At 37.3% G+C, this 21,198-nt stretch overlaps 1 protein-coding gene across 6 annotated transcripts in view; it reads right to left on the reverse strand.

Annotated features, from left to right (window-relative positions):
- The window catches only part of MSH3 (mutS homolog 3), a 185,132-nt gene that overhangs the window by 148,168 nt on the left and 15,766 nt on the right, over positions 1–21,198 (reverse strand). For all 6 annotated transcript variants that reach the window (XR_005356813.1, XR_005356814.1, XR_005356815.1 and 3 more), the window contains one exon: positions 19,847–20,013. Coding sequence is in view for 3 of the 6 variants with exons in the window: in XM_038532443.1 (XP_038388371.1) it covers positions 19,847–20,013 (167 nt within the window). In the remaining 3 variants the exon portion in view is untranslated. The remainder of the gene's footprint in view (positions 1–19,846; positions 20,014–21,198) is intronic.

Below are 21,198 nucleotides of genomic sequence, written 5' to 3' on the forward strand. Positions count from 1 at the left end.
TTACTGTACAGGATGTGTCTGAACATGCCAATAGTCTGGTGTAGCTAAGATCCAGAGATGGGGACAAGAAACCAAGTGGGACAAAGTGTGCCACTCTTCTGGCCTCAGGTATAGGTTACCTTACACAAGCAATGAGTTTGCACATCAAACTCTTGTAAAATGGATCAATTTAACCTTTTTGCATGACTTGTTACTTAAATGCATCAAATCAAATTAGAATTTGAAAATACCTAAAAGTCTGCAAGTGAAAATCTCTCTGCAAAACACAATCACCATCTCCTTATCTGTCTTGCACCTAATTCCTGGTTTTTACATTTAAGGATTGCTTAGCAGGCAAAAAGCACCTGTAATCACTCAGGAGCAATCAGCATGGCCTAGAGTCTCTGAGGATAAAGGCAGAAAAATCATATGGAGAATGAGCCATTAAGAGAATTCCAGAAGGAACACTTAGGGTGGCTCAGCAGCTGAGCGTCTGCCTTCAGCTCAGGACGTGATCCCCGTCCCAGGATCAAGTCCAGCATCAGGTTCCCTGTAGGGAGCCTACTTCTCTCTCTGCCTATGTCTCTGCCTCTCTCTCTCTCTCTGTGCCTCTCATGAATAAATAAAACCTTTAAAAAAAGAGAGAGAGAGAGAGAGAGAGAGAGAATTCCAGAAGATGAGGCTGTACTCACCAACCACCCAGAGTACAGGCAAACAGAAAAAGCATAAATTTTCCACTTCTGAAGTTAGAATAAAGACACTCACAAACACTTCACATCACCATGAATTCTACTATTGTTGTCTACATTTAGCCAGCATTTAACTCTGGAATCGTTCTTTTAAAAAATCACTCTATATCTATGTGTTTGCAGAGCACTGCAAAAGGTCAGTACTTTGAGAAAGGTAGTATTTTAAGTATATAGGAAAATGACAGGGTGAATAAAACACATATCCCTGAAGCAAAATCTTTGCACTGTTAGTACAGAGGAAAGATAAAGAACATATACAAGCAAGAATCAAGATAGAAGCTTCTCTCCTTCTAAGAGCATGTTTGCCATGGAACTAACCTAAGGAAGCCCTTTTCTCACAAGAACGTTAAGGAGAGGCTAAGGCCCGCCTCTCTGCAGCAATAAGTAGGTGGGAAGGAGGCAGGATATGACAATCAACCTGCAGGCCAAGCTGTTCTCACTGTTCTCCAGAAGGTAGAGAAATAGGATTTTATTATGTATGGGTGGGCAATCTCTTGTCTTACTCACTTTAATCACCCACAGATAAACTTTGTGACATCTGGGGGCTGATAGTTAAGAGTTACATAAAAAACTGTAAAGTATACTTACCTAGAAGGTAATTCATACATAAATGATACCCTGACTTAGCAACTTGAAACTGCTCAGACTTAAAAAGGGCAGTTATCACTTTATCAAGTACTTACATACTCCCAATATTTCAGTCAGAACCACAACTAGTACATATATTTCTATTTGCGAGAAAAACTGTCTACCTAAACAATATCAAGAAACTCAACATCTAAGAAAGACAGTGGCCTGAGTTAATTCCTGTAAATGGCTACCAATGAACAAAAGGTTAAGAAAAACATTTTGTATCATTATCCAGAACCTACCATATTGAAAGTGTATTATTCTTCCTTGCTACTGTAACAAACTTAGTAGCTTAAAACAAGAGACATTTATAATCTCACAGGTCAGAATTCCCACACTGGTCTCACTGGGCAGGGCTATCTTTCTGGAAGTTCTAGGTAAGAATCGGGTTCCTTGTCTTTTCCATTTTCTAGAGGCCGGCAATATATTCCTCGACTCATAGCATTTTTTTCTGTCTCAAAGTCAATGTGATGGGTCAAATACGCCTCTCTACCTTCCTCTTCTACATATAAAGGACTCCTGTGATTAACTGGGCCCATTTGGGTAATTCAGGGCAATCTCCCCATCTTAAACTCATCTGAGTACCAACCTTAATTCTCTCTTCCCATATAACCTGACATATTTGCAAGTTCCTGGAATCTGGATGTGGATATCTTTGGAGGGCCATTATTGTCTTCCTCAGATAAACAGACAGATACATACATATATATATATATATATATATATATACATGCTACTTGACTACTTATTTCCTCGTTCATAAAATTTATAGTTTATACGATATATAGTCACTACATAATGATAGTAACTACTTCAAAGGGCTGCTGTGAAGGTCACATGAATTAATAAGAGTAGTGATCACAGAATAGATCCAATATGTAGTAAGAGCTTAATTTTTTTTTTTTTTTTTTTTTTACAAATTCTTATTTCATCTTTATTTAAACTTTTCTCTCATTGTGGAATGCTGTTCCCTGCACAGCCTATCATTCTAGGCCTTCTCTTACATAATGTTTCCCTACATTCTATAAAACTGCATTGTCTGATACAGTAGTTACTCATCATATATCGCTGGCTACTGAGTCCTTGAAATGTGAGTAACCAGAATTGAGATGTGCTAAGCGTAAAACAATAGATTTTGAAAACTTAGTGTGTAAAAAGGAATGTAAAGAATTAGTGTATAAAAAAAAAAAGAATGCAAAAAAATTACATGTTGAAATGATGTTTTGGATTTGAATTACATAAATGTAGTATCAAAATTAAATTCACTTGTCTCTTTTTTTAATGTGGCTATCAGAAAATTTAAAATTACCTATGTGTATTCAATGGTATTGCAATAACAGTATCGCATGTGACAGATGGTAGCTACACTTGTGGCAAGCACAGCATGTACAGACTTGTGGAGTCACTATGTTGAACACCTAAAACTAACGTAACATTGTGTGTCAGCTATACTTCTATAAAAAATAAACAAATAACATGTGACTCACATTTGTGGACCACATTATATTTCTACTAAGTAGTGCTGCTCCATTCTCCTCCTCTCATATACTCATAGTATTCAGTTTGCATTCCTATCACATGCTATATTGATCTGCCCTGTACAAGAGTCATCTGTGTATGTGCTGGCTCCCCAAACAGATTGGTAACCCTTACCGGGACAAATGTTTGTGAAGCTGAATGAAAAGGGAAACACTCAGTTAATGTGTTATTTATGTATTTTATTGTTACTAGGCATGACCAGAAGTCAATATGTCACTCTTTGAAGCAACTTTTCCTTAGGTTAAAAAGGCAGGATTAGGATGTATCGCAAACAGAAAAAAAATTTCATTAAACAACAGTTTATTACATACAATGCACTCATCTATCTTCAACTCTATATTACCCTAATTCATTCTTTAAAGTAGTAATTGCAGGGTGGTTCAGTTGGTTAAGCGTCTCCCTTCGGCTCAGGTCATGATCCCAGGGTCCTGGGATAGAGCCCTGCATCAAGCTCCCCGCCTAGCCTGCTTCTCCCTCTCCCTGCTTGTGCATGGACATGCGCTCTCTCTCTCTCTGTGTCAAATAAATAAATAAAATCCTTTTAAAAATTAAATAAAGTGGTAATTGCAAACCATAAAAATGTTTTCATGATTCACTAATGACTTGTGACCATAGTTCAATAAACACTGCCATGATGGGTCAGGTGCAGGCCTATGTCTAGCAGTCCCAGCTAGACACAAAGCACCCTAAAGACACTCCCGTGATTTCAACAGCCCCCCCTTCCCCCCCAGGTAAGGACTAACTCTGTGGATGATCATGGTCCAACATGGCCATCAGGGAAATAATGCAGATCCACTTACGTATTCCCCTCTCAACCAGCCTTTCTATTAGGGTTGGGGGCAACCTAGTGTAACTACGTGATCTGTTCAGGGTTCATGTCCACTCCCATGAGATGCAAAGCCCAGCTCAGACTGGCTAAGAAGAGTTGATAAGAGTTGAATGTACAAAAAGAAATAGTTCAAGATAACACTAAGATAAAGAACCCCAAGAACTTGTCAGTTTTCTAAATTGTTGGATGTGCAGGAGCTCCCAAGCAAACCTGGAAAAATATCATCAACCTCAGTATTATTCATATTAAGCCAAATTACATGTTAAATCAAATACCAAAGAGAAGACAGGAGGAGGAGACAGTAAGAGAAGGAGGGAGGAAGAGAGAGGGGGAAAAGCTAGTAGAGGGAAAAACATGGCAGGGCTTCACAGACTTTTATTGCTCTAGAGATTAAAACTTGGGCTAGTCATTAAATAGAACCCACAAAAAAAGAGGATGGCAGAGAAAAGAAACTCCTGGCCTGAAAAGAAGAGATAAGAGAATAACCTCAGAGTAATCAAGAAAAATAATGGAAATTAGTAAGAAATCTCTCTTCAGTGGGGAGATTTGACAGGAAGGAGTCATTGAGAAGACTAATGGATAAGTCTAAGTCCACAAAGGCTTAGACATTAAGTAAGCCTAGAGAGGCTCTGAACCATGCTAGCCTAATGTTTTTTTTTTTTTATCTAAAACAGATACTGAAAGGAAACTTTGCTATAAAGGAAGAAGGTAAAAGGCATCTTTCTGAACTATGAAGAGGGAAAGGGAAGAAAGAAATAATTGAAGAGATCCTATAAACAGATAGCTACCTATATTAAGAGTTCAATTATGGAGACATTGGTATTTTAGATTGTCATTAGGTTATTTCTTAATGATAGCAGAATCATCAAATAGGACTAGGGATCGTAGGTTTTGCCACTTATTACCTCAGTGATCTCGTAACTTCAGAATAAAATGCTTTAATTAGGGGACTTTATGCAATTAAATCATCAACCACAAATGAACAGGTGTACTTACAAAAATTATATGGAAGTAGTAAAACAATTATGCTTATCTTCCACAATGCTTTTGAACTTTCTGTTCAAACAATCTGGTCCCAGGTTGGGGGTTTCTCTGTATTAATCAGGTCATTCCTCCAGACTCTTCAAATGCTGTTTCTTCCTATTCAACTACTATCAGTAAGCCTATTACATGTACACTCCACCTATACTTTTCAAGTAAAGATATTCCTTGGAGTTATACTCAATGAAAATGGACAAAGGCTTAGAATTTAGATAAACCCTATAGCAAAAACTTTTGTATGGAAACATTAACCTATTAATTTACCATGTTTTAAAATCTGAATTTTCATATATAAGAACACATCCATTTCCTACATGTTAAGCACACTCATTAAAAGTGCTGGCTACAATATATTAAAAACTATCAGTTGGGGGTGTAATGTACAACATGGTGACTATAGTTACTGATACTGTATTGTATATTAAAAGTTATTAAAAGGGGCGCCTGGGTGGCTCAGTCAGTTAAGTGTCTGCCTTCAGCTCAGGTCATGATCCCAGAGTCCTGGGATAGGGCCCCACAAACACTCCAGCTGCAAAGGAGCCTGTTTCTCCCTCTCCTGCCTGCCATTCCCCCTGCTTGTGCTCTCTGTCAAATAAATAAAATATTAAAGAGAAGAAAAAAAAAAAAAGAAGTTAAGAGAGATCTTAAAAAGTCTTCATCATAAAATTGTAAAGTTGTGTAATTATGCATGGTGATGGATGTTAACTAGCCTTATTGTGGTGATGATTTCACAGTATAAATAAATATTGTGTTGTACATCTGAAACTAATAATGTTTTATGTCAATTATACCTCAATAAAAACAAAATAAAATAATATAAATCTTAAATACAAAAACAATTATTTCTTGCTAAGATCACAAGAAAAAAATCTTACTAAAATTTCTTTTGGGGCAGCCCGGTTGGCTTAGTGGTTTGGCGTTGTCTTTGGCCCAGGGTGTAATCCTGGGGACCCAGGATAGAGTCCCAAGTTGGGCTCCCTGCAGGGAACCTGCTTCTCCCTCTGCCTGTGTCTCTGTGTCTCTGCCTCTCTCTCTTTCTGTGTCTCTCATGAATGAATAGATGGAATCTTCGAATGAATGAATGAATGAACGAATGAATAAATAAAATTTCTTTTGTAGGGACGCCTAGGTGGCTCAGCGGTTGAGCATCTGCCTTGAGCTCAGGGCATGATCCCACGGTCTGAGATCAAGTCCCACATCAGGCTTCTTTTTTTTTCCCCCACATCCGGCTTCTTGCAGGAAGCCTGCTTCTCCCTCTTCCTGTGTCTCTGCCTCTCTCTCTGTGTCTCTCATGGATAAATAAAATCTTTAAAAAAAAAAAATCTTTTGTATTTGGTTTAAAAAAAAAAAAAAAACACTACTGAAAATCCAGTGGCATTTCTACCAGGAATTAATTTTTTAAAAATCAATATAGGGGCATGTGGGTGGCTCAGCAGTTTAGCATCTGTCTTTGGCTCAGGTCGTGATCCCAGGGACCTGGGACTGAGCCCTGCTCGGCTCCCTGCTCAGCCAGGGCCTGTTTCTCCCTTTCCCTCTGCCTGCCTTTCCCCCAACTCGTGTTCTCTCACTCTCAGTCTTCTCTGCTCTCTCAAATAAATAAATTTTTAAAAATCTATATAAAACAGATTTTTATTAAGAAGATTTCTTCTTTAAATGCTTTCCTAAGGACACTTTCTTCCTGTGTATGAGATCTTTTTTCTGCTAATCTACTACCACTTGCTATTTTTTAATTCTGAATTTTCTAAATAGATAAGTAGAATTATTATATAATAAACAATGAAATACAATGACAAAGGAGTCAACTTTCTATTTATCTCCTACTCTAGAACTAAGGAATGAGGAAGATGAAAAAGAATCAAAAGAAAGGAAAAAAAAACAATTTCCTGTGACACAGAAAGATCTCAAGTTCCAGAAATGAGGTTGGAACCTTATTACCATCAATATTAATCTTTAAAGTATCACATAATTCCTTGTTCAGGATAACTTAGCCATGTAGATGCCATCAGTATTTACTCTAAAGGAATGCCCATGGAAATATTAAGAAGCTTAAATAAACTAATTTAAAGTAACTTTTTTTTTTTTTTTAATTTTAAAGACTAAAAACAAGGGACACGTGGATGGCTCAGTGGTTGGGCATATGCCTTTGCCTCAGGTGGTGATCCTGGGATCTCGGGATCAAGTCCCTCATCGGGCTCCCCATTGAATCTGTTTCTTCCTCTGCCTATGTCTCTACCTCCCTCTGTGTCTCTCATGAATAAATAAAATCTTTAAAAAAATAAATAAAAAATAAAAAATAATAAAGACTAAAAACAATAGGAAAAATGATAGCAAATTAATATAGTCTTTCCAAAAGAAGTGAGTTGGCTACATCCATACCATTTAAAAATACATTTATCATCATGTATATGTATGAATTCCCAGCTACTAAAACAATTCCTCCATATTTATAAAATCTAAATAATTTTTCCTAAGAAGAACATATAGGAAATACCCATTTTTCTCCTATTCCAAAAAGTCACCTATTTAATCATTCACTGATCATTTATTAAGAACCTACTATATGCAAGCCACTGTGATAGGTACTAGGGACACAAAAGATCATTATGATAGTTACTGCCACCAGCCATTCATTCTCAGTTTTCTTCACTGGAATTTATCTAACTCCTCTATCATATTGTTTTCTCTCTTCGTTCTTTTTTGCTTTACACAACCATTCTCTCCAAACCCCACATCTGTCCTGTCTCAGGCTGCCATGGCCACCCTGGCAGACCAAACTAGTTTCCGTTCCCTATGAAAACCATACTCTCCTACACCTCCATCTGCCTGGCTGTCATTTTCAAGTCTCAGTCCTGGCCTGTTCTGGGAAACCTCGCCTAACTGCTTCTGGCAAAGCTTGACGTCCTCATGCTTCCAGTCACTCTACTGGACCTTAACAAACGGCATTTCCATTATAATTGTTTATTTCCATGACTACCACCCCTCTAGACTATAAAAATCAGGAAGGTAAGGGATCTTACTCATTTTTGTATTATCACTAATAATCAACTTGGCACACAGCATGCACCCAATAAATGTTTTTAAGAATGAATGAATAAGGGCAGACCCCGTAGCTCAGCGGTTTAGCGCCGCCTTCAGCCCAGGGCCTGATCCTGGAGACCCTGGATCGAGTCCCACTTCGGGCTCCCTGCATGGAGCCTGCTTCTCCCTCTGCCTGTGTCTCTGCCTCTCTCTCTCTGTTTCTCATGAATAAATAAATAAAATCTTAAAAAAAAAAGAATGAATGAATAATAATGTATAACTCAGAGGATGCATCAATAAATTGAGAACCTGGGATCCCTGGGTGGCGCAGCGGTTTAGCGCCTGCCTTTGGCCCAGGGCGCGATCCTGGAGACCCGGGATCGAATCCCACGTCTGGCTCCCGGTGCCTGGAGCCTGTTTCTCCCTCTCTCTGTCTCTCTCTCTCTCTTTCTCTCTCTCATATGAATAAATAAATAAAATATTTGTTAAAAAAAAACAATCAAAAAAAAAACCAATCTTTTCTTTTTATATTAGCAATCTTGATGAATCCTTATTACTTCTAATAATTTGTCACATTTTCTATGTAGGCAATATTCATGATCTATGAGTCAAGTCAGCTTTAGAATTTTCAATCCATAGTCTTTAAATATTAACTACCTTTCATTTGTGCCTTTTTAAAAAAATACTTCTGGGGGCACCTGGGTGGCTCAGTCAGTTAAGCTTCTACCTTTGGCTCAAGTCATGATCCCAGGGTCCTGGGACTGAGCCCCTTATTGGGCTCCTTGCTGAGCAGGGAGCCTGCTTCTCCCTCTTCCCTTTCCCCTCTGCTTGTGATCTCTTTCTAACAAAATCTTTTTTAAAAAATTTAAAAGTAAAAATAAATAAAAATAAAAATATACTTATGGGCAATATCTGATCAGTTTTAGGCAATATAAATGTACATATGAGATAATCTAAGATAACATTTAATTAATATATCATATTAAGAGTTTAATTCCCTTCTTGGAGAATTATAAAGTTGATAGGAATTGGAAAGAGGATCAGAAGGCATACATAGAGAGATTATACATACATAGATAAAACTGGAAAAAAAAAAAGCATTTCATGAAACATTTAACCTTTACTACCTGTGAAGCATTCTGATAAATTCTATTTTATTTTTTACACTATTAGTTGCAACCTACCAAACTGATTTCATAACCTTTGGCTTGAAAACGCTGTCCTAAGCCAAGTGGATTACCAACTTTTAAAATAAATGCTGCCACACACTTCAGTTCCTGCATTTCTGGTTATGTTTAATATCACATTAGCAATAAGCAGCACTTCAGTTGTTAAAGGTTTAATGAGGGGAAAAAAAAAGAGGCAGTCTTAAAATGGAAGTGGTGGGCAAATCGCTTAAGTTATACTGTGGTTCAAAGAGAAAAACAGTGGGAAACAGCTGAGTCTCTACACAGCACATAGAAGTATAGAGATATTGAACCGCAAAGAACCTGGTCCTCAGTAGAAGACACATCCTACTCAAATTGGAAGGAACAGTTTATTTTCAGACAAGAACATCATGTTTTGTATCAAAGCATTGTTCACTTATAGTTTATTAACTTAATACATTTGTTTGATTCTAACCCCAAATTTTATTTTGACTTTATTGCTAAGCATGAAATTGTAACTTTATAAATATTAAAGTCACATTATAATAAAAAGACTTTAAATCAAATTGGGTTGGGAGATTAGCAAGAATTTTTTTCCTTTAAAACAAGTATTTTTGGGGGGCACCAGGGTGGCTCAGTTGGTTAAGCAACCAACTCTTGATTTAAACTCAGGCAGTGATCTCAGGGTTGTAAGACAGCCCCACATTGGGCTCTGTGCTGGGAGTGGAGCCTGCTTGGGATTCTTTCTCCCTTTCTTCCCCTCCTCCCACCCAACCTCCCTAAAAATAAATAAATACATAAAAATTAAAAAGAAAAAATCTTTAAAAAAATAATAAAATTTGGGCAGCCCTGGTGGCACAACGGTTTGGCGCCGCCTGCAGCCTTGGGTGTGATCCTGGAGACTCGGGATCAAGTCCCACATCGGGCTCCCTGCATGGAGCCTGCTTCCCCCTCTCCCTGTGTCTCTACCTCTCTCTCTCTCTCTGTCTATGAATAAATAAATAAAATCTTTTAAAAAAATAAATAAAAAAAATAATAAAACTAAAACAGGTATTTTGGGGATGCCTGGCTGACTCAGTTGGTAGAGTGTGCAACTCTTGATCTTGGGGTCATGAATTCAAACCCCACACTGGGTGTAAAAATTACTAAAAAAAAAAAAAAAAAAAAAAAAAGCTTAAAAAATCAAGTAAAATAGGTATTATTTTTACTTTATAATACACATGTACTACACCTCTGTAATATAAAAGAAAATTCTAACACAAAATAATAAACAAAAGGAGTCAGTAGGCCAAAGTGGAGAAATACCAAAATAAAGCACAAATTCTGCTAGTGCCTAGCATTCTCCATAAAACACACAGCCATAGAGCAAACATTCACTGAGCAATTCATAGTGCTAGATTCTGTCCCAGGACACTCTGCCTGTACACACCGAACACTCTAGTCAACTCAATACCCTTACCCCATCCTGTATTCACACTCCCTTAAATGCCCTCACCCTACCCAGCCTCACCTTCTCACTAAATATAGGGACTTTGTGGTTCATATCTGCATGTCAGCCAGTGTTTGATACAGGCCACATTTACCTGCATCCCAGTACCCCCAAATAAGAATTAGATTGAAATGATGTCATAAAAGCCCAAGAAATTGAGCTTATTAAACTCTGAGAGAACAAATTGGAAGATTGCAATCACTGAATTCAGACCATCAAGTACTGGCCAATTAACATTTCTTATGTGTGAAGCACTTCCTCTTCACCAAGTTAATCAATACCTGTCTACTTTTTTTCCTCTTGTCCTTCAAAAAGATTTGATACTTTTTTAGCTAATGCTAAATTCAACTAATGACATCAGAAAAAAATTGGACTTAAGCCATAACACAGATACCTAGTTTACATAACAATTTCTCTGATATTTACGCATAGTCTCAGAGCAATAATTTCATTTGAAACTATTAAACATTTTCCATTAAAAATTTGAAAATCAAAGCACAAGAAACACCAAGTGGTAATCAATCTCTAAAACAAATTAATTTAATAAAAGAGAAACACAAAATTAAAACATTGCAAATGTGCATAAATAATATTCAATGTTATAAATCTCCATTATAAACAATCACATCAGATCATGGTTACAGCTAAATCTTAGAAGATTTAAGGCCCTCTGTGGACACAAAGACATAATAATGTATTTCTCTTTCTAACACTGGCAGTATTCACAAGAGTCATTCTTATTCCCCAACATCAAGATTTGAATGTTTTCTTCAAATATGCAACATAAACATCTTTGAATAAATGCTAATATGTTCAGGCATTTATTTCATAAGCCAAATTGCTTCAATAACTGTAGTACTGAAAGACATTCTTCTATAAGAAGAATAAATGATAAAATGGTATCAAATGGTTAGGATTAATTTATAACCAACTATCTTTCTCTTTTTCAAAGATTTTTATTTGAGAGAGCAGAGCGCGCGAGCACAAAAGGTGTTGAGAAGGGAGCCCAATGTAGGGCTGGATCCCAGGACCCTGAGATCGTGACTTGAGCTGAAAGCAGATGCTTAACTGATGGAGGCACCCAGGCACCTCCCCAACTACCTTTCTGAATATAATGCTGCTTGAGAAAATTTTAAGAGTCAATACTATATAAAATTAACCACTGACCATATCATTTGCAACAAATAAATTATAACTACATATCCCTACCTTGCCCTGGCTCTCTACCTAGCTCTTCATCCCCTTCCTATTTCTATTTTTCCTCCTCCTACTTGCAATGATGACATTCGTTAAACTCCCTGGTCTTGGGACGCCTGGGTGGCTCAGCGGTTGAGCATCCGCCTGCGGCTCAGGGCCTAATTCCAGGATCTGGGATCAAGTCCCACATCGGGCTCCCTACATGGAGCCTGCTTCTCCCTCTGCCTGTGACTCTGCCTCTCTCTCTGTGCCTCTCATGAATAAATAAATAAATAAATCTTAAAAAGTAAAAATAAAAAAATAAACTCCCTGGTCTTATTCTTTTTCCTCTTAGGGGAATTGTTTATTTTTTAAAAGTTCATTTCTCCTGTCTTGAGGTAGTAGACTCGCCTCTTCTCTTCTGTCATCCCTTTCTTTTGCCCAGAAACCATACTGACTTCCACTAGGATTCCAGACCCCTTTGCTGGATTTTATGGCCCTCGATCCTTTCTTCTTCAGTTCTCAACATTAATTTCACCTCTAATTTAAAAAGTTTCCCCTCCAAAAAAAAAAAAAAAAAAAGTCTCCCCTCTGTCTTCACATCTCTTTTAATATTTCCAGCCTAAGTGCCTCAGAACTCATACTATTTACACACACAAACACACCCTTACCTCCTCCACTACCAATTCAAAGCCTCCTATCTGCCAAATGTCGCCAGCCCAGCCCACCTCTTTCACAAAGCCTTCCTTAGCTGTGCTAGGCCCAGGAAGCCCTCACTTCTCTAATCACAAATTGAGCATCATCTGCTCTGTTCATCTGATTTGCCTCAAATATCAGTTTCTTTGAGAACTAGTAAATATAGACTAATATTTGTCTTCTATAGTTTTCTTCTCAGCCAGTCTTATAAACATATAACATCCCTAAGCTAAAGTGCTATTAACTGCAGCTAATCAGTTAAAAAATCATCCTTTTCCCATTGTTTCTATATATTCTTACCACAAATGGTAACAAAATATAGTAAATATGATTTCTGAAGTTCCAAACTGAAATTTTATAAACATATTTTACATAAATAAAAATAACCTAAGAAAAACTGTTTATCATTATGTAGGAACAATTTTATCTTAGTACCATCTTTGACTAATATGTAGTTATCCATAATTACCATAAGAAACAAATATGGCAATATTTGTGGCAATATAATAATAAATATGAAGTTTCCAATAGTCTTTAAATGATAATCCACAGAATTAAAAATCCTTTGGAGACCTCTTGTGGCCAAAGAATACAAAAACCTTAATACTTTAAAATTCATATTCCATAATTCCAAGGCATTCTTCTAGCTTTTCTCACAAAGCTTTATAATTTCCTAAATATTAATAAAATATCAACCAGTAATTGCCAAAAATTGTTTTTACCTTCAGATTTACAGCAGAAGAAAAACAGGGGATGCTAAGCCTGAGACATGAGACTCTACCTATTACTGTTTAAAACAGATAAGCGTACATCAAAAATAAAACAAGTTTTCTCCTTGAAATTTCAAGGCTATATGGTTTACTGGTAGTAAATATGTAACAAAATTTTGACAAGCCATGTTGTTCATCTCTAATTAAAAGCACCCCCTATGCTCACTGTTGATAGTTCTTTTTCTTTTTTTAAATAAATATGGCTATGATTTGTATATCAAGTTGATAAAGGCTAAGTTTTACGAATGTTAAATGGACTCATTAGCATTCACAGAGGAAATTAAGGTAGGACCACACCTCACACAGTAAAAGTACAATAAAGAAAAAGTGAATAGTTAAATGCTAAAAATTAGATAAAATTTTAAAGAAAATTAAATTGATAAAATACAGATGATTATAGAATTTGTTTCAGAATGGGGAGAGATCTAAGTACAAAAATAATGGAACACTACTATAAGCATGGACAACTTGTTTGATCCAGTCTACTAAAAACACATAGAAATTGTGAATTAAAATATAATCAAAAATGTTTCGGGGCACCTGGGTGGCTCAGTGGGTTAAACATCTATGTCGGTTCAGATCATGATCTCAGGACCATGAGCCTGCTTCTGCCTCTCCTTCTGCCTGCCACCCCTCCCCTGGCTTGTATGCACTCTGTTAAATAAATAAAATCTTTAAAAACAAAACAAGACAAAACCTTCTTCAACGGAGTGGAACAACAACAACAAAGAAGAAATCCCCAAGGGCCAAAAACAAAAACAACAGGGGAGACGTGTGTTTCAGACAGCTGTAGGTAGGAGATAACACCATAAAGGGACATGCACAGGGAGCAGAATAAAAAGGAATTCCAGAAGAGAACAGGGCAGAGGCAATATTTAAAAATATAATGGCCAATAGGAACAATAAAATAATTGATAATAGAGCACTTTCCCCCTATAGAGAGCTTTCTATGCCAGCCACTACAAACATTTTACCTATATTATTTTATTTAACCCTCACAACAATCTTATGAGGTAAGAAGTCTTATTATCCCTATTTTAAAGAAAAGGAAACTGAAGAACAACACAGTAGAGCACCAAAAGTCATTAAGGGGAAGAGCCAATCTTCCAACCCAAACCTCATGCCACAAGACCCACTATATTTGACTGCTTGATTTTCGAATCTCTAGTACTCTGTTCTGTCCATAGATAAAAGTTAGCTTTGGACATTCACAAAAATGTAGATTAATTTTTTATTTTGCCTAGTCCAGTATGCGAATAAAATAAAAAATACATGTGCTCATTAAAAATAAGAAAAAATTACATATTCTCAATGCTAAGCAAAGAAATATAAATTAAAACAAGACAAAGGCAGCCATCAAATTCGGAAAAACCCACATATGACACCCAAACTATCTTTAGTATGCCAAATGGCTTTTGAATCTCATTTGATGAATAAACATTTAGGAATATCACAGGCAATGCTGTTTGCCAGCAAAAAAAAAAAAAAAAAAAAAAAAATCATTTATGACAATGTCTTATGGATTATTTCCCTATTTTATTCAATTTTTGCCTTTATTATTTGGGGAAAAAAAGTGGAAATCAGAAAAATGTTGCTTGAGTTAAGACGGTCCACTAGTACGGAACTCTGAACTTGCCTCCTCCCTTGAACACAGTTATATCAAGATCAAGTCACTTGAAACAACTAGGAAATTGATCTGAGGATTAAGAAAACAATCTGTACAATTGGAAGGAGAAAACATGACAGATGCGAAGTTCAGAGACATGAACTGGGGGAAAGAAAAACCAAGGTGATGCTATGGGGACGGAGAGCTTTTCATGGAGCAAAGTCGGGGAGAGAGGGAGAGAAAGCAGTACATAGGGTTTACACAAAACACCACGGTCTGGGGATCCCCTGGGTCACATGGGGAGAGAACACTCCCCTTCTTGGAGTACATTTGGAAAAGGGTATTTTGCCTCTCCAAGGACAAAAGGCCATCGGCGACCACTAAGTAGCCATTCAAAGCAGGGCACAGGACACATAACCTGGTTTTTCAATGTGCTTCATCATAGATTCCAGGCAGCTACATAGGCATGCAACTGTTTTTCTGGGACAGAATAGAGGCAGGCACAGCTCTGCAAGGCTCTCCTCCAGAGTAGGAGGGGGTCTGCACCCTGCCAACTCCAAGATTTGGAGTTTTGAATCCCAGGCATTGGCTAGAAATAAAACACAGAACTGTGGGGCCGGGCATAGACAGGTTGAAGGCAGAGACATGAGGAAAAGAGAGATCATTCACTTTTCTGTGAGGACCTCCTGAACAGAAGCGGTTGTGAGTTCCCTTCCCCGGGGACAAGAGGGCAAGGTCATGCCATCCTCCATGCTCCCCCACCCCCCAACCACCACTGTCAAACTTGAAAGAGAAACACAGCCCCTCCAGTGGAAGCTGGAGTCCCCTACACCAAACGAGCCCCTCTGTATCAGGCAGGGACTTCTTACCAGAGCAGGTCTGACTGTGAGCCAGTGCAGTAGGTCTCTCCCTCAGAAGACCAATACAGGCCTCCTGCATGTACTAAGTCCACAGAATGCTCCAAAGAGTCAGCTCCAGTTCTGGTGGAAACAGGACTAGGCGTCTATTTTTTTTTTCTTTTTTAATTTTTCCTTTGGAATTAGGTTTAGAATTGTTTGCTTTTTTTTTGTTCCTTTCCCTTTTTCCTTTCCTTGGATCAAGTTTTTTTTTTTTTTTTTTTTTTTTTTTAAATAAGGTTTATCTTAACAAACAAATCAAATCATGCCTGTTAAAGGTCCAAACACTCCCCACTGCAAGCAAGGAGGAACTCTCTACAGGACTGACCTGTGGGAAAGAGCAATCAAAACACAACAGCAGAGTACACACAACATATACCAGACAGTTCCTAAAGCACCGGGCCCTGGACATAATATGATCCCTTCTTAATATACATTACTCTCAGGAGCACGAAACATAAGCTTTCATGATATCCAAAAGACAGAAACCTATACATAATGACAAGATGGAGGAATTCTCCCCAAAAGAAAGATAAAAAAGAAATCACAGCCAGGGATTTCCTCAAAACAGATACAAGCAATATATCTGAAAAAGAATTAGAACAACAATCAGAAGAATACTAGCTGGGCTAGTATTCCAAAAGGCCTAAAAACTGGTCAGGCTGAAATAAAAAATGCTATAACTGAGATGCAAAACCAACTGGATATAATCACAATGAGGATGGAAGAAGCAGAAAATAGGAGGGGTAATACAGAATATAAAATAATGGAAAATAACGAAGCCTAAAAGAAGAGGGAAAGAAAACTATTATTGTAAATAAAGACTTAGGGAACTCAGCAATTCCCCAAAGCACAATAATATACATATCCCAGAAGAAAAGCAGGTAAAGGGGGCAGAAGGTTTATTTGAACAAATTACAGTTGAGAACTTTCCTAATCTAGGAAACAGGCACTCAAGAGGCACAGAGAACTCCCCTCAAAATCAACAAAAATAGGTCAACTCAAGCCATATCACAGTGAAACTTGCAAAATACAAAGATAGAGAGTTCTGAAACCAGCTAAGGACAAAAGGCCCTTCACCTACAAGGGTAGACGCATAAGGTTAGCAGCAGACCAGTCCAGAGAAACTCGGCAGGCCAGCAGAAACTGGCATGACATAGTTAATGTGCTGAATGGGAAAAGTATGCAGCCAAGAATACTTTATCCAGCGAGGCTGTCACTCACAAGAGATAAAGAGTTTCTAAGACAAGAAAAACTAAAGGAGTTCGTGAACACTAAACCAACCCTGCAAGAAATATTAAAGGAGACCCTTTGAGCAGGAAAGGGACTAAAATCAACAAAGACTAGAAAGGAACAGACACAATCTATAGAAACAGTGACTTTACGGGTAATACAATGGCACTAAATTCGCATCTATCAATAATTACTCTGAATGTAAATGGACTAAGTGCTCCAATCAAGACACAGGGTATCAGAATGGATAAAAACAAAACAAAACAAAAACCCCAGGTTCCAACCAACAATGTGCTGCTTACAAGAGACTCATTTCAGACCCAAAGAAAAACGGAAGTGTTGATTCAACTGACTGACTTTAATCTGTTATACCTAAGTCAATTGAATATATACACAGTTATTAAGAAAAATGAGGGCAGCCCCGGTGGCTCAGTGGTTTAGCACTGCCTTTAGCCCAGGGTGTGATCCTGTCGATCCAGGATCGATGCCTGGGTGGCTCAGCAGTTGAGTATCCGCCTGCGGCTCAGGGCGTAATTCCAGGATCTGGGATCAAGTCCCACATCGGGCTCCCTGCATAGAGCTTGCTTCTCCCTCTGCCTGTGTCTCTGCCTCTCTCTCTGTGTCTCTCATGAATAAATAAATAAAAATCTTTTAAAAAATGAAAAAAAAAAAAAAAGAAAACCAAAGACATAAAATATTGGTAATAGTTTTAGAAGACGACCATAAAATTTTTTACAGATTTTATTAATTTTTTTAGATGTTCAAAAGCAGCACCTCTTATTAGTCAACTGTCTCACTTTAATTATTCAAGTTTTAAATCACTGTCAGGAAAGTGACATAAGGGGACCATAAGGGGATCTGAGTGGCTCAGCTGGTTAAGCATCTGCCTTCAGCTCAGGTCATGATCTCAGGGTCCTGGGATTGAGCACCACATCAGGCTCCATGCTCAGCAGGAAGTGTGCTTCTCCATCTCCCTCTGCCCCTCCCCCCACCTGTGTGTTCTCTCTCGAATAAATAAATAAAATATTTTTTTAAAATAAAATATGGGGACTTGTTGTAAAATTTTTCATCTATCCAATGGCAGGGACTGTTTAAATGATCCCATGTTAGCAAGGTTCAACCAATGCTCCAATATTGTAGTGATAAAAGTATAAACTGAAATTACCAATTCTAGCAAGCTACCAAAAGCTTTGTAAGTATTTATACCCTGTGACTCAGCAATTCCATTTTTAGAAATTTAGCTTAAGGAAATAATTAGAAATGCAAACAAGTATTTCTACCAATGGGTATTTATCACAGTAATATCCGTAAAACTGAAAAAGATGAATGCAACATAACAAAAGGGAAATTGATAAATTATCCATTTACACGACTGAATGATATGTAATCACTTTGTTTTCACTGACTACCCATTGAAATCACTGAAATATTAGTAGATGAAATGATGGCCTCTAGAATTTGTTTCAAATAAATAATTCAAGAAGAGGGATGGTAGGGATACGGATGAAATAAAATTGGCTGAGCTGAGCAATGCTGAAGCTGGTTGATGGATTCATGGGGGTTCACTACACTACTCTGTATAATTTTGTGTATGTTTGAAATTTTCCATAAAATAAAATAAAATTTAAAAAATAAAATTTTCCATTAAAAAGTATGGGGAATTTTAGGTAAAAGAACAGGACACAAAATGATTTTGCAACATGAATCCAAGCTTATAAACCAAAAAAAGTGATATACATGCATAGAAAAATCACACCAAATTTAAGAGTAATTATTTCTATGTTATAGGATTTTACTTATTTTTAACTCTTCCATTTTTCAGGGTAACTCCTAGTTTTTCCTAAATGATCATGGATTAGTATTATAACCAAAAAAATATTATTATGAAAGCTACTTAGAAATTCTTTTTTTTTTTTTAAGATTTTATTTATTTATTCATGAGAGACACAGAGAGACACAGAGAGAGAGAGAGAGGCAGAGACACAGGCAGAGGGAGAAGCAGGCTCTATGCAGGAAGCCCGACATGGGACTCGATCCCGGGTCTCCAGGATCACGACCTGGACTGAAGGCGGCACTAAACTGCTGAGCCACCTGGGCTGCCCTAGAAGTTCAATTCAAATGAAAACAGAATACTCTTAAAGAATAAAAAAAATACATGAAACTCCACTTAATCAAGTAGTTTGATTTCCTAGTTGATTTGTCAACCTACTAAATAACAATCTTTATGGGCTCTCCTCCCTGGTCTAAAGTCCAAATTTCTCAATATAGAATCCTCTCCAATGGAGCCCCAGCCCACCTTTCCAGCATCTTTTCTCCCTTGCCACTCCTCTAAGTGGCAGTATGGAATGGTCCCAAAAAGGTACCTTCATATTTGTCACTTTGGGAATCCAATTAGGTATGTACACATCTGCCTCTCCTCCTGGATTATAAACTCTCCCAGACATAGACCACAGCCACATCCTCTTCCTCCGTATGCCACGGTGCTTAGCATACCGCCTCATAATAAGAAGTGTGACCTTAGATCTAATATTTAAAATTTCTAGACACAGCCACAAATTAAAACTTGCAGCATAAAGTATTTTCAAAATGATTTAACCTTTATAAGAAATGAACTCTAAATCATCTACAGAAACTGAAGATTAATTACCAACTAATATTAAACCCCTTTACAAGTCCTACATTGGGACGCCTGGGTGGCTCGGTGGTTGAGCATCTGCCTTCGGCTCAGGGCATGATCTTGGGATCCGGGACTGAGTCCCACATCGGGTTCCTTGTGGGGAGCCTACTTCTCCCTCTGCCTGTGTCTCTACCTCTCTCTCTTTCTCTGTGTATCTCATGAATAAATAAATAAAATCTTTAAAAAAAAAAAAAAAAGTCCTACATCTGGGTGATATGGGTAAAATTTTTTTTTTAATTTCCATGACTACTGTTAAAATATTTTTCTAAGTAAAAACTTTTTAACAGTCAGTAAGTTTAGGAAGTACCAATTTGGGAAATAAACATGAGTTTCAAAATCAGTGTTATTTTCCCGTGATGTGCCAACTTACCTAGCAGCTGTGGCTCTGTGGACAAGTGTCTCTGTCTGTTCTGACAAGCGTGAGGGAAGCAGCATCTCCACTGGCTGCAGGCACAATATCCGAGTTTCTAGCTCCGAACGGGAAGCAGAGTCTTGGAAACTATCAAACACAACCTCACCTGTGACAGGCTGCACTCCCTAAAAACAAATACACGATGACACAGAAAAAATATTTTTCCCAATTATAACCTTAACACATTATAAACATGGACACAATAAAGAGGATATACTTTTTAGTATGTAGTCCATTTCTAAAGTGTTTAAATACCTGTGTAGTTTCCAAAATTCTTATGTAATAAGTCAGACTCACCAATATCTAAGCTATGCTAGAGGAACTTTAGAGATACTCTGAGTTAAGTCTTAGATTCAACAAACCTGACAGAATGACTCTGACAAATCCCCAAACCCTCAGTTTCCTCCTCTGTAAGTGGGAATAAATCAGCCTACTTTCATGTCCAGGTAACTGCAAGGGTCAAATTATAGAACAAACGTGAATGCTTTATAAATTATACAGTACTATACAAATAGCAGTTGCCAGCACTAAAAGTAACATGTTGCTAGTAACACGGCCATCACAGAAGTTTCTATTTCATTACATAAAATTAATCAATAAAAGTCTAATTTTTGCAAAAAAAAATAATAAATAACAAAAACAACAAATTTTGAATGAATCCCAAGTTATATCCAGGGAATTAACCATGAAAACTAAAGCTACTCTCTATCAACCCAAGCCATCGCAAAGACAAGCTCTGCTTCCAAATCGATTTTTTTTTTCGAAAAAAATTGTGGCTTGGAAGAGGTAAAAAGTTAAGTAATCTATGCAAGGCTCAGGGTGGAGGCGAGATTCATGTGGCTCACTCCACTCTTGTCTACTGCTGATGCTTAAGAAATGCATGGTGTTAGTTACTGACGGTAATTAGCTACACTCACCCCTACACTCAAACACTGCCGACAGAAAGTCAACTGACACAGCCTCTTGGGAAAACATATTTAGTATTTTTGGGGAAAGTTGTGAACACCCATACTCATAACTTAGCATATCCTCCCCTAGGTATATACCCCAGAAGTGTGTATACCACAAGATATGCACAAAAAGGTTTATAAAAAGCATTCTCTATAAAACCAAAACTAAAAAGAAACATATCTATCAAGAATGAATAAAATGTAAATCATAAAAGGAAATATAGCAATGACAATGAAAAAACTACTACAGTAACACATGCAAATAAATCTCCTATACAAATAGTATACAAATCGTAGTTTATAAACAAAAGATCCAAAAAGATACAATGTATTTACATTTGTATATATTTGAAGGTGGTA

Source organism: Canis lupus, chromosome 3, assembly GCF_011100685.1.
Source record: "Canis lupus familiaris isolate Mischka breed German Shepherd chromosome 3, alternate assembly UU_Cfam_GSD_1.0, whole genome shotgun sequence".
Classification (NCBI taxonomy): Eukaryota; Metazoa; Chordata; class Mammalia; order Carnivora; family Canidae; genus Canis; species Canis lupus.